General features: G+C 51.3%; 1 protein-coding gene across 1 annotated transcript in view; it reads right to left on the reverse strand.

The window, feature by feature from the left end:
* Positions 1-142: 142 nt before the first annotated feature.
* Positions 143-14,533, reverse strand: part of ANO7 (anoctamin 7) — a 29,329-nt gene continuing 14,938 nt past the window's right edge. Inside the window, exons 11-23 of the mRNA XM_084638367.1 lie at positions 11,118-11,261; positions 10,894-11,031; positions 10,573-10,671; positions 10,370-10,472; positions 8,933-9,044; positions 6,492-6,546; positions 5,422-5,519; positions 4,598-4,749; positions 3,165-3,370; positions 2,291-2,433; positions 1,415-1,505; positions 937-1,056; positions 143-416 (exon numbers count right to left, since the gene is read on the reverse strand). Of these exons, the coding sequence (XP_084494493.1) occupies positions 222-416; positions 937-1,056; positions 1,415-1,505; positions 2,291-2,433; positions 3,165-3,370; positions 4,598-4,749; positions 5,422-5,519; positions 6,492-6,546; positions 8,933-9,044; positions 10,370-10,472; positions 10,573-10,671; positions 10,894-11,031; positions 11,118-11,261 (1,656 nt within the window). The 3' untranslated portion in view covers positions 143-221. The remainder of the gene's footprint in view (positions 417-936; positions 1,057-1,414; positions 1,506-2,290; positions 2,434-3,164; positions 3,371-4,597; positions 4,750-5,421; positions 5,520-6,491; positions 6,547-8,932; positions 9,045-10,369; positions 10,473-10,572; positions 10,672-10,893; positions 11,032-11,117; positions 11,262-14,533) is intronic.

Here is a 14,533-nt window from a genome sequence, read left to right on the forward strand (position 1 = left end):
AGTGCTTCATTTTATCCACTCTGAAATTTCACTAAAATAATTCATTCCTCTGCAAGGTTTCTTACACACAGACACCCAGCTCAGGATCAGAGTCAAGTTGCGTTCATCTCTTCCAAAAGAGAGAGTGCTAGAAATCACGTGCTCCACGGCTGAACTCAGTTTTATTCGCACCCACATGGAAGCAGTCACCATGTGTGTTCTAAAACAGATTCAACAGCAATTCATGGGGGTTCTGCTTCAGGATCAAACTGCTGCTGAGGATGAGCTTCAGGACTAGCAGCTAATGCGTGTGTAGATGTCATCATCCGCAGTTGGGTAGGCTCCTGGTTTTCATGCACCCCATCTAGCTCCCAGTCTTTAGGTGCTGTTTGCGTAGTGCTGGAGGTGGCTCTGACTTCCTTTCTCTCAAAGAGGGCCTACCTCAGCAATGGATCAAAAGGAGAAAGGACAATTAGTATCCACAGCATTAGAGAGTTAGAAAGCTATCCTACAGACAGTGACCAAACTGCTTTGGCATCAGTTATGTTTAAGGGAGGAAGGCATGAGTTACGTAACCAATGAAGCCTGGAATTTTAAGACCTAGGGGGCAGAACTGACCGATAAGCCTGTCTAGAAACTACAGCCACAATGAAACTTAGAGCAACAGAAATGAGTGAAGAGATTATCAATGACCATGGAGAAAGGTGTTATGAACAGGGAGCCCCCCAGCTGCTAATGAACATCTGAAGACCAAAAGGCATAGGGTGTTACTTTAGTGCATTTCATCTGGACATCTTCCAGGCATGGGCAGTGGGATGCCCACAGAAACTCAGGACTCCAACGTAAATAAAAAGATTTCAGGGTCTGTTCAAAAGCATCTGACAGTCCAGATGTGGCCCACAGATCATCTACTGACTACCCCGATGTAGAATAAAGACCACTGCCCCTGAGATTTACCTTGTTCTCAGCCAGTGCCTGCTTGGCCAGATAACGTTCACGCTTCACCTTGATCTGCAGTGACTCAGGAATGTCGGGCACCATCAGGTCTATCACACGAGCAATAAAGAAAACCACATGCTGAAAACAAGAGGAAAAGAGCAATGTGTCCAATCAGACAGCTGATTCTTTCTGAAGCAAGACCAGATGAGTAAGGAACAGCATGGAGGTGCCTGACCCATGCAGGGTGGAGTTCTCAGCCAAGCAACAGGAGCACTGCAGAGAACGAGACAGGCACTGAAAGGACTTGAACCAAGAAGTATCCCCCAGAGAGCACACTCTCTTCAACCCCACAAGGGCAATGTCTATGCTGAGCCGGACAGTACATGCCCTGGGGACAGGTGTAGAAAGAAAGAAAGAACTTAAAATGAGAAATTGGACAGCAAAGGGAAAAAACCTTGGCCGGAGGAACTGGTTGAGGAAAACGAGAGGGAGATACCTCAAACACTATAATAAAGCCCAGGCGGATTGCTAGTAGGTTCCAATAGGTTAGCGAGTACCTGCCGCTCTCATCCCTGTATGCACGGTACCTGGGGAAGAGAAGATGACATTACACCTAGAGGGGGTCACAGCTGGGAAAGAGGAGCCCTCCAGCCCTCTTGATTGCATGTCAACATCCTCAGGGCAACCACTGGTAATTTCACTCCCCCGACTTTGCCTTCTGTAACTTCCTCCACATATGTAATCACTCTTAAGAATTAATAACTGATGGCATTTATGTGGCCCATGAACCATCAGGGTAAGGCATGACTAATGCTGGCTCTCCAGCAGGGAGTATGTGCCCATTCCTCCAGGACTGGCAAGCAGCAGCAAGGTAAATCAGAGTAGAAGTAGCTCAATTAAAAAACACATTTAAGTTCCTTCAAGACTGATTTACGAGAAGAGCACAAACAGGTGAGCCCCCCGTACATAAAGGAGGACCTGAGTGGCACTCCCCTAGAGAAGCTAATGCTGCACTTCCTAACTCAGGTGTAAACTGGGTGTGTCTATGAAATGGTGTATCTTTTGTCCCCTAATAAATTGAACTAGCCTTTAGGTCTCCCTTCCCTCTCCCACCCCCAGCTGGATGGGGCAGTATGCTCAATAATTGGTGAGAAATACTTTAGCACAGGTCTCACACAGGATTAAGTGGAAACAAAGCATGTGCCTTCCTGAGCCCATCTTTCACTCCCAAACATAGCTGCGGCCCCACAGAGGAGACTGTCCTGAAGAGAAAACAAACACTAGGAAAAAAATCAGAGGTTGCAATTCAAATGGAGAATGGGAAGGAGCTTTGTCCTGAGGCCCCCCCAGGCAGCTGAGCTGGGACTCCTACCTGCACGTGACATTGTGCTGCGAGGCAAAGTGCTTTGGAGCATACGCCAGGGTGAAGTTAACATAGCCCTGCAGGTCACTGGCGCGGGTGTACTGATAATACAGACGGGGCAAGAAGTCTGAAGTGAAGGCAATCAGGAAAGCCTGAAACGAGGAAAACACTAGTGCTACAGCCAGGTTCCTACCACATTACAGATGTCCACATACCTGCTTGAGCCTCAGGCTAAACGTTGTTACTCTGAAGCCTTGTGTGACTCTTGAGTTTGCTGGACCGCCTCTCCCAGACACCAACTCCCCACTCAAACTCTGACCCTGCACTTCCTACTGAGGCAAGTCCCCAGTGAAAGTTTGGATTGAGACTTGCCATCCCTGCAGGGTTTCTGCTCACTAGCAATTATAGCTGCAAGCATTTATTCTTCAAATGCAGACACACCCTTCAATACTGCACAGCTCTCACTGGTCATTGAAAACCAGGCCTGTCATGCTTGGGAATTAAGCCACAGAGATGAGGAGCCTGTCAGAGCAGGCTGTGTCAGGCAACGCTGCTCCAATAGGGGTTACTGAGCCAGAGGCCCGAGCTGCAGCAGCCCTTGAATCTGAGTGTGGTTCTGTCACATACGACAGCTCTGTGTCCAGTTACTATATCATGTCTACAGATTTGCATTTGCCAAGTAGAATTTCAGTAACATTTTCTTTAGTTCTGGCTTTCAGTCCCCTGTCCCTGATACCGACCTGCACAGTGGCTACCTTCAATCTGTAAACAAGAGACCACGATGCTACATGATTATATTAACCAAGTGTCAGCAACGTGGCTGGCTGCGTCTGAATGCTGGGAGCTGGCTTCTCCCTCTCCCTCACTGCCCAGCACAACTCACGTTACTGATGACAGCCAAGTGGGTGATGACCTCCAGGATATAAAACCAGATGCCAATGCCCTGGGCCCGCTCGGCCACAGGACGACGGTACTCGCAGACAAACTTCTGTGCATCAAGGCGGATCTCCACCCAGTTGTTGAGCAAGGCGAAAAGGGGCGCCAGAGGACAAGCTGCCACAAATATGGTGATGAATCCAAACTGCAGGACTGTTGTGCAGAAGGAAAGAATCATCAGAGCTCACATTCACAGTGGGCAAGGGGAGCAGAGGATGGCTTCTGTGAGCTGTGTTCAGCAGTGATCGTGGCCTTTCTGGTCCCCCTTCCCCTCCCCACCATCTCTGGTTTCCAAAGGATGAGAACAGGGAGTACCCGGGGAATATGTTGCAATCCAAAGATCTTTGTGGGCCCCTGTTTGTTTCTGGAGATGTACTGTCTCTGCTTTCCATCTGTAATAGGCTGCCAGCATCACCTGACAGACCCTGGTAGGCCACGAGGCACGCTTTACTAGTATAGGGATGCCTGTATTGTGTACCGGCCAGGCACTCCTGGCATGAATGCAGCTAGACCTGGGGGTACCAGGTTAGTGAAACCTCCACCCATGAGCCAAACAAGCTAGACTGGTAAAAGCACTGCTGTGCTGGTATAGCTATGTCTGCGTGGCCTTCTGCTGGCACAGCTCTGTCAGCCATCACCCCTGGGCACCTGGCTGACACACCTGGGCTGGCAGCATCCATAGTGCAGCCATGGCCGAGCAAAGGGTTTGGAGAGCTAGCGCTGACTCACTGCTGTGACTGGCTCCATAAGGAAGCTGAGAGGAGCCTTCAGGCAGAGGAAGCTGGGATGTGGAACAGATTGGGCTGGAGCCCTGGGTAACCAAGCCTGAGATGGAGGCTTCCTGTGGGATATTCTGTATATCAAGCCAGACCCAGCAGGGCTGTTTGGCCAGGGTGAGACGGGGCAATAGAACCTGCTGTATAACCCAATTTCTGCTGGGGAAAGAGGAGAAATTCTCTGCCTGGACTGCAATTTCCCTTCCAGGAGGCAGAGTTGTGTCTCTGGAGTCAGTTTCACAAGGCTACTACCTCTAATGGAGGGTTTCCTTAGACCTTTGACTGCAATCCCAGAGCTCAGAATATTCAACACCAAGACTAGGCAGTTGAGTTCACTCTTTCTCTAGGGCTTCACTCAAGTGAACGTGCTAGAGAAAGTGCTGCTTCCCAAACCATCACCACTAGCAGGCACCAGAGGGCACATCAGCGGGATAAGTGATTGATGCACACGCCATCAACACTATTGACTGCAAAAGTTTCCTCCCTTGAGGAAGTCTCTGACCTCCAGCCTCTTCTGGTGTGGTCAGTGATCAAGTGACCCTACCTGGCCAGGACACTTTGCTAGTGGTCTCCCAAGGTGGCAGACTCAGCCTTTGGTCCCTACCCATTTCCAGGTACTCGTCAAACAGCCCCTCACAGACCAGGAGCTCGTAGTTGCTCTCCCAGGGTGCCTGCTGCACCAGGCCCAATTGGTCCACCTTGCTTTTCCTCTTTTGGGAGTGAAGCTTGTACTTTTGCCACCAGCCTTTCAGCTTCCTGGGGGAGCAGAGAAAGAAGTGGTCACGGGAAGGGCATTCCTGGCCTGGTTTGCTTCCCGCAACGCCTCCTCTGCAGGAGCTCATGCCGGAGAATCTGTGGGCAGACAGAGTTTGCGGGCAGGAGGCAGGGCAGTGGCAGTGAGAAGCCAGAGGCTCCATAGTGCACACGGCTAATTTGCCATGAGACCTGTTGCAAAGCAACTTTGTTCTGCTTTGACTTGTCCATGTCAGCTGTGGGTCCCCCATCCTCAGTGACCATCTGTCACCCCAAAGCCTACCAGCAGTCACAACCTGTGACTTTCCCCTCTTCCTTCACTAGTGGGAGGAGAGGGCTGTGGTGACAGGCCCTGGCACATCTGGGCACTGGCCCTGTCTGAGCTGGGGCCCATAGTTCAAACCATAGCCGTCAGACCACTTGGGATAGGTGATGCAGCCACCTGCCAAGCACAAGCCAAGCAGATGGGGGACACACATACAGGTGCCTTCACACTGACTGAGCCCTCCCCTCGTTCCAAATCTATCACAGTGCCCCTGCATGGAGACATCCCCACCTGCTGCCCCATAGATCCTTGTTATAGAGCTTGGGCAGCAGCTCCCTTTGATGCAATGGTCTGCCAGAAGTCAGACCAACTCTCCCCTCCCCCTGCCCGGTAGCGCACTCAGTGCTTACGGGATGACGATTTCTTGCACATTGTTAATGACTTGCTTTCCCACCATGATGACCAGCAGCTCCTGGGCGAGTTCAATGAGACAGCCGCCAGCCCCGCACTGAGTGGGAAGGACAGAGGCACATCAGCTTTGCTGCACGTTCCCCTCAAACTCAGAAGAATGAGGCGGGGGTGGGGAGGTCCTCTAGGTTCCACCTCCCACAGGAAAGGCTACTCCTGAGCCACACACGCTGCCCTAACACACCCAGCACCATCGCCGCATCCTGGAGTCAGTGGAGCCTGGGGAGGAGGCAGCCTGCAGCACCAAGCCCCCGGCTGCCATTCCCAACCCTCAGGGTAGCACCAGGGGCCAACTTCTGGGAAGGGTGGGCCAGGAATGAGGGGCCCCAGTTGCTGCCACTAGTCTTTGAGCAGATGGGCAGCGGGGGGCCCCTGAGGTGGCTGGGGCAGGGATGGAGTCTGACCACCCCCACTTCTCTTTGGTCCTGGGGGGATGGGCAGCCAGAGACAGGGATTCCCCAAGCATGCCACTGCTCCTCTCTGTGCTATGCCCACATCCTGCCTGGGCCCTCCGCACTCTCAGAGGAGTCTGTATGTGGTTCCTATCAAAGGCCTCGGAGGCAGCGAGCAAGCTTGAGGTGGGGGGGGAGCACGGGGCAGGCCGGGAGCCCACTACACTGGCACTGAAGCTGGCCATGGCCTCCCTCCTCCTCTGGCCAGGGCTGTCCTGAGAGCTGTGGAGCCTTTCCCTGTGCACAGAGCTGGGCAGCGGCTGGGGCGTTTCCTGCCACCCCAGCAAAGGGTCCCCATTCTGTTTGGCAGGTTACCTCACACAGTCCCTCACCTGAGACTCCCACCTCCTTTTAAGCCCGTGCTCTGGTGTCCCTAAACGTCCAACTGCCAGACACTGCTACTGGATGACGGGGGATGGACACTCGCTAATTGCCCTGTTCTGTTCACTCCCTCTGAAGCACCTGGCACTGGCCAGTGTCAGGCCCTAGACCAGAGGGACCATTGGTCTGACCCAGCATGGCCCTTCCTGTGTTCTCAACCTTTATCAGCGGATACTCACATCCTCGTTGCGAATCCCAAGCAAGGTCTTGTAGTTTCCTGGATAGCCTACAAATCTGGGAAATCCAGGATGGCAAGAGATAGCAATAAATCCACAGCTGAACCCCTTGCTCCCTCTCCCATCAATCTCTTATACCTCCTGAGGCTACTCGGGATGTGGTGCTGTCGTGCACCGTGCCCTGCTCCCACACCCCAGTCACCCTTGTCCATTGGGAGGCTGAGGATGCTGCTCAGCCAGTCCTGCTGGATTGAATGGGACAAGGTCAGATCTACTTCATCATCATCTCCCTCTGCCCACATCTGAAGCCAGCGCTGATGATACCTTGTGGATGTGCACAGAGGCCAGCCCAGCCTGCCAGGAACATCCCGCGATGGAAGCATGTATATCAGAAATTTCTCCCTCCCCCAGTGCCCTGTTCTTCCCAACAGAGGGGAAAGGAGGGACACAGTGCAAGGGTGCCTGACTGACTGAAAGGAGATCAAAGGGCACCCGCGGACCTGCCCCTCATGTTAATTTCATCTTGTCCACATGTGAAAGGTATTTGAAGCAAAACATTGCTGGCTGCAGTTACCCCCAACACTCTCCTGCTTACCCCTCTACTTCAGATCCCCTGTTTCTATCAGTTCTGGGGAGCAGCATAGTCCTGGATCAGGCCCAAGCTGGGACTCCAGCCCTGCATGCCATCCCCAGCTTTGTCACTGCCATGCTGGGAGATCTGGGCAGGTCATGTCACTCGCCTGTGCCTGTTCCCTCTCCCACCCACTGTCTGTTTCAGTTTTATGCTCCTCAGGTCTGGGTCTCACTGCACATGCAGTGCTCAGCAACACAATGGGGCCATGATCTTAGCGGGGGGTCTTTATATAAAATAGTGGCGGTTGGGGCCTTGCAACAGGGTCTGCCAGCTGCTGATACAGCAGACCTTCCCCATGCAACACAGCGAGAGTCTGTCTTCCTTTCAGAATCCAAGCTCTGCACACAAGCACCCTCATCACCACCAGGGAGCAGAAGTCCCGAGTAGCCCAAGAAGTCTCAGCTCTACGCTTTGGAGGGGCTTCCCCACGGGCATGTACTTCCCAAACTGAGCTGCCCTGTTCCCACAGAGACCCCTCTGATACAGGACCCCCAGCCCCTCAACAGTCTGAACAACTGGCTGTGTGCCCCATGGGATCATACACTGAAAAGGCCATGTTTCAGAGTAGCAGCCGTGTATAGCTCACCTTAACTGATCGCTCTCATTATAGTGTGTATGATAGCACCCATTGTTTCATGTTCTCTGTGTATATCTATCTATATCTATTTTCCTACTGTATTTCCCACTGCATGCATCCGATGAAGTAGATTTTAGCCCATGAAAGCTTATGCTCAAATAAATGTGTTAGTCTCTAAGGGCCACAAGTACTCCTGTTCTTTTTGGAAAAGCCATATAGCTCTCTGACATGCTCACTGCATGCCTGGATGGATACAGGGCTGTTTTAGAGCTACACAGGCACAAAGGGGATTTCTAGTTGCTCCTTCCCACATTAGAATAGTGCCGGGAACCCCCACGTTCCCTCGCATGCCGCTCATTGCCTTTAGATGGCAGCAGTGCTGCAGCTTCCCTGTCTCTCTCTTGCAGTGGTTCTCAAATTTTTCTTTTCCCCACATACCACTTGAAAATTGCTGAGGGTCTTGATGGACCGTTTAATGATCTTTCCAAATGTTGTTTGTACCATTAGCTAACTATTGTAAAGCGCTTTAGATAAAAGTGCTATGTTAAAAAAACAATAATAATTAACTTTTTTTGTTCTACAAATAAAAGCACACAACTAATATCAGTAGTCTTACCTTTCTAATGTGAAGAATGTGCCCTCTCTCTCCCACCATGGCAGCCCTGGAGCTGGGACTGGGAAGGGGTCTCTACCCCACCACAGAGCTGAGGCTGGGAAGGAGGAGGGGTCTCTCCCTGGCAGCCGCAGCCCTGGAGCTGGGGAAAGTTGCCTTTTTCTCTGGCTGCCGCAGCCCTGCATGTCCCAAATTCCCCCCACCCCCTCTCTTCTCACCCCACTGCCTGCTCCTACCTACCTCCATTCCCCCCAAGGCCACCACCTCACCTTACATGTGTGTCTTCTCCAGGGTCCAAGCACCTAATTAGTGGAGCCATGCCTGCGCAGCAGTCCTTCATTCTCTCTTGTGCAGCCGCACACACCAGAGGGAACTATCCATAGACCCCCACTTGAATGGAGCTCATGGATCACTGATGGTCCGCGGACCACTGTTTGAGAACCACTGCTCTAGGGCTATCCACTGGAACTGCACATCACCAGGTCCCAAAGCCGCTTACCTCTCGGCCAGCCGCAGGAACTCCAGCCACCAGTTGAGATGGGATTACATTTGGAGGAGGGGGCCAGAGCTGGGGGATGGGTGGGGGAGGTGAGAGCTGCCCTCCCCTGGAGATGCTTTACCTGCCCTTGAAGAACGCAATGTAGATGGGAGAAGAGTAGAAATTGACAAACTGGAAGACAAACACTTTGAAGGTGAAAGCATCTTCGTACTTCGTCTGAGTCCGGTGCATCTCTGTGGCAGAGCAACACACACAGACAGCATCAGCTCTGCCCTGCGGCACCATTCAAGGAGACTACCAGCACTTACTCCTGTCACCCAGTAACCATGGCAACAGCATCCGTAACAGAAGAAGCTGGATGACTGTGTGCTGTTTAGGAGGCTTTTTTGTTTGATCTTTAAGATGTCTGTATTTTTAAAACTCCCAACAACTGCATGGTCACCTAGGATTTCACAGGTGTTATATTACATGGTATGACCATGCAGAACGTCATGGCGACAACCAGGATAGAACCCAGTTCCCCTTATGCACAAGCCCACAGCCCTGCTTCTTGACCCTATGGAGAATCTCAATTAGCAGTTAGCAGTAAAGGGCCTATGACACACACTTGTACAGTTCTGATTCTGTTCAGCAGAGGGCAATAATGTTGTACTGTACATATAAACTAGCTACTAGCAAATTCATTAAAATTATTTTTCTTTTTAAAAAGGCTAATAAAGATCTTATCCTTTAATATTATTTCTAGAGCTGGTCAAAAAAATTGGTATATATTTCTGCAAAAAAATTAACGAAAACATTTTCATTCCATGCAAGTTAGAAATTTTTGGCAGAAAATATACAGCAACTGTCACTAAATTTCGGTTTATTGATTAAATGAAAACCCAAGCTAAAAAAAAAAAAAGAAAATTTCAATCAAAATGAAAATGTTAATCAAAAAGATTGTTAAAACAATTCAGCCCTCTCTAATTATTTCCAGCATCCCTCTACACACAATGCTTTCCCCAGGCATCCACCAGCATTAGCCCTGGACCTGCAGAAAGCCATTGGACACCTGACTGCAGGACTCCTGCATTGCAACTTTTGATGTTTTGCCGTATGAGACAAATTCCTTCCTTGTGTCACACTATCTAGCTTGCAGGACCTAAGACAGCGCCCAGGAAAACTGCGAAAGGTGGCAACCTTGTGACGCTACACCAAACACCTGCACTCATTCCCTGCCTTGGTACCTCTCTACTTTGATCTGAGCCCTTCCTCAGTTCCTGATCTGTCGGGATCCTTGTCTTTCCGCCTTTTCCCTTCTGCACCTAAATCCAATTTCTTTTAGCAGCCCCTGCTTAATTGCGTAAGAATCCAGCTGAAGACAATGGATCAGATTCTCCCCTCCTGTGTGAGTGGGTGTGACTCCCTCTCAAATCGGATGGCAGTGTTTCACACTCACTTTGTGCAGGTGAATGTGACTGCAATGTACAAGTAGCAAAGGAATGGGGAGCCAGGTTTGTCAGGAACTGTCCCAGGGAACCACAGTTGAAGTCTGTGCAATTTCCCTTCCACCACTTACCCCACTTGGTAAGGAAATGGGCCAGTGCAATGTAAATTTTAGAAAGGATGAGGATGAAGATTAGATTCACCACTGAGCCTGTGAGGCTGGCAATACGAGACGCCTAGAAAAGAGGAGAGCAGAGGGAATGAACCAGAACATCCCACGGGGCTTGCGCAAGCCAATAAAACCCCAGGGCAGAGCTGGCTGCATCTACCTCTTACCGATGCCACAAAGAGGAAGTTCCCGGATCTTGACACAAGGATGCTGATGATTGCCCGGTACAGGATAATGGAGATCAGGAACATCACAACCACAGCAATCTGCAAACACAACCCAGTGGCCATCAACTTGCTATCAGGAACTAGTGTGTTTGGGGGAGCTGGGCTTGCTCTGATCTCTGGGGGCACTGGCAGCTATGGGAGAGTCATGCAGGCAGTAAGAGGCAATCAGCATGCAGAGAGGATGCAGTCATGCCAGGAGCTGCAGACCCCATGGAAGACCTTCAAAGCCAGGCACAGGGCAGAGACCTACAGTGCCCTTACCATCATGATGATGATCATCAGTCCAGCCATGACCCGTTTTACGCGGTTCCGCTTGGGAAAATATGGCTCCTCTGCTCCAGTAATTGGGTTCTCCATTGTCATGGGAGCCATGGCAGTGAACTGGGGTCGCGGCCGCTCCTAGGACAGTGGGAAAAATCATTGCCTTGATTTGGCTTTGTAAGGACTTGGGAGTTCAGCTGTGTGACAGAGGGTCAGGCCTGTACCTCAATGTCCTCGAAGTCGGAACAGTCCCACCGGTGTGCCAGGGTGGCGTTCATCCGCTTCCAGTACTCCAGGAATGTCACCGCCCACAGGGCCATGAAAATGCTGAAGAAGATGGTCCCACCGTGGTCGAAGAGGCGACCAGCCTATGGAGCAAAGCAGGGAGAGTGAAAGAAATGCTCAGGGAACCTGCAGGAGGAAAGGGCTGCTAGGTTGGATCCTGAGAGCAGCAGAGTGCTAACTTCCTGGGTGTGTGAAGGGGGTGAGGGCAGGAGAGAGAGAATGAGTTTCTCTCTGGGACAGACAGGTTCCCCAGGGGAAGCATAGGGGTTTCGGTAAGAGAAAGCAGCACTGGAACTGATCTACAAGAATCAGAGTGCTGGACCAGTCTGAGTCCTTGGACCCACACCGGAGCACTCCTGAGGCAGCAGGGAGTCACTGATCAGTGGCAACACAGTGCACAGCTGATTTGCCCACCTGTTGCCAGTACCAGACCCAGGCTGCTCCGAAATGCAAGTCGTGGTGTGCAGGAACAGAGACATAGGGACAGGGCAGACAGGGATTGGGATTCCTGTGTATCTGATCAACCAGAGCTGCCTGTGCTGTGCTGAGAAGGTGACAGCAGGGTGTGGCTTTGGGATGTGCTGGGAGCAGTTCACAGCTTGGGGCCCTTTACAGGCTTCATCCCCAGGCTCAGAGCAGGACCCCTCCCACTCTGAGCATTCATCTCTCCCTGCACAGGGAGGGGGCCTCAGCTCCAGACAGGCACAAAGGGAGAGAGTCTTTCCTTATTCTCTCTGGATTTGCTTGAATCTCCCTGGAAAGAGGTTGGAGCCACACGGAGAGGTCACCCTCGCTGTCTGAGGAACCTTACCTCAGCGCTATGAAACTCTCCTGCTGGCAAGAGAAAGAGTGTTGGGCCAGATCCCCAGGTGGTGTAAATCAGCCCTAGCTCCACTTGGAGCCAATAGGCCAGATCCCCAGCTGGTGTAAATCAGCCCTAGCTCCACTGGAGCCAATGGGCCAGATCCTCACCTGGTGCAAGACTGGACCAAAACTGAAGTCAATGGAGCCGTGCCAATTTACATCAGCTGGGGGAACTGGTCCATTATGTAGTTTACAGAGGGAGGAGCCAATCAGATTAGCCCAACAACCATAATCCCTTAAGCGTAGGATCTTGCGACTACCCAGCACAGCAGAGGCTTCCTGTGCAGAGCAGATCTACGTCCTGAGGCAAGAAATGTCCATGCGGTAGTGTGAATCTGCATAGCCAGTTCAAGCTTCACAAAGCCTCTTCCGTGCTCTGCAGTGCTTTCCACACACACTGGAGCAGCACCTGAGGAGGAGCTGTCCCTGAGATCTGTCTCTGCTGCTCCACTCCATGTGCAAGCAGCAAAGTGAAACAGACCCTTTTCTCATCTCTGCAGCATGACCTGCTCCAGCACCAGAAAGGAGAGACCTTGTACACACAGAGAGAGGAGACGTGGGAGGGAATCAGACAGGGAATGCAGGGGAGGGATAGCATAGAATCATAGAATAGAATCATAGAATATCATGGTTGGAAGGGACCCCAGAAGGTCATCTAGTCCAACCCTCTGCTCAAAGCAGGACCAATCCCCAATTAAATCGTCCCAGCCAGGGCTTTGTCAAGCCTGACCTTAAACTTCTAAGGAAGGAGATTATACCACCTCCCTAGGTAACGCATTCCAGTGTTTCACCACCCTCCTAATGAAAAAGTTTTTCTTAATATCCAACCTAAACCTCCCCCACTGTAACTTGAGACCATTACTCCTTTTCCTGTCCTCTTCTACCACTGAGAATAGTCTAGAACCATCCTCTCTGGAACCACCTCTCAGGTAGTTGAAAGCAGCTATCAAATCCCCCCTCATTCTTCTCTTCTGCAGACTAAACAATTTCGGTTCTTTCAGCCTCCCCTCATAAGTCATGTGCTCCAGCCCCCTAATTATTTTTGTTGCCCTTCGCTGGACTCTCTCCAATTTCTCCACATCTTTCTTGTAGTGTGGGGCCCAAAACTGGACACAGTACTCCAGATGAGGCCTCACCAATGTCGAATAGAGGGGGACGATCACGTCCCTCGATCTGCTCGCTATGCCCCTACTTATACATCCCAAAATGCCATTGGCCTTCTTGGCAACAAGGGCACACTGCTGACTCATATCCAGCTTCTCGTCCACTGTCACCCCTAAGTCCTTTTCCGCAGAACTGCTGCCTCGCCATTCGGTCTCTAGTCTGTAGCTGTGCATTGGGTTCTTCCGTCCTAAGTGCAGGACCCTGCACTTATCCATATTGAACCTCATCAGATTTCTTTTGGCCCAATCCTCCAATTTGTCTAGGTCCCTCTCTATCCTATCCCTGCCCTCCAGCGTATCTACCACTCCTCCCAGTTTAGTATCATCCGCAAATTTGCTGAGAGTGCAACCCACACCATCCTCCAGATCATTTATGAAGATATTGAACAAAACCGGCCCCAGGACCGACCCCTGGGGCACTCCACTTGACACCGGCTGCCAACTAGACATGGAGCCATTGATCACTACCCATTGAGCCCGACAATCTAGCCAACTTTCTATCCACCTTATAGTCCATTCATCCAGCCCATACTTCTTTAACTTGCTGACAAGAATACTGTGGGAGACCATGTCAAAAGCTTTGCTAAAGTCAAGGAACAATACATCCACTGCTTTCCCTTCATCCACAGAACCAGTAATCTCATCATAGAAGGCAATTAGATTAGTCAAGCATGACTTGCCCTTGGTGAATCCATTCTGACTGTTCCTGATCACTTTCCTCTCATGTAAGTGCTTCAGGATTGATTCTTTGAGGACCTGCTCCATGATTTTTCCGGGAACTGAGGTGAGACTGACTGGCCTGTAGTTCCCAGGATCCTCCTTCCTCCCTTTTTTAAAGATTGGCACTACATTAGCCTTTTTCCAGTCATCCGGGACTTCCCCAGTTCGCCACGAGTTTTCAAAGATAATGGCCAATGGCTCTGCAATCACAGCCGCCAATTCCTTTAGCAGGGGGAAGCCAAGGAAGAGGCAGCGGACCTGGGGAGGAACAGACCAGGGAGGGGATGCAAGGGAGAAGAGAAGGTGAAAGGGGGAGGAGGAGCTGGAGAGGGATGGTTTGGGGATGTGGGATGCCAGCGAATGTGCACGGCTGGGAGGAGGGAGACTAGAAAGAGGGGAAAGGGTCCAACACTGCTGATGGGAGGGGGTGAGAAGTCCTGGGGGAGGCGAGTCCTGGTGCTCTCTCCTCTCACACAGAAGCATGCCCCCTGAGGTGTCTCCTCTAGTGTCATTAAGATGAAAAGGCAGAGAGCAAATCCCAGGGCATTGTGCTTGTGCAAACAGCCTGGTTATCGCCCCTCCCAGTGCATAAACACAGCACCTCCCAG

This window comes from Lepidochelys olivacea, assembly GCF_965140295.1.
Source record: "Lepidochelys olivacea isolate rLepOli2 genome assembly, chromosome: 9".
Taxonomy (NCBI): domain Eukaryota; kingdom Metazoa; phylum Chordata; order Testudines; family Cheloniidae; genus Lepidochelys; species Lepidochelys olivacea.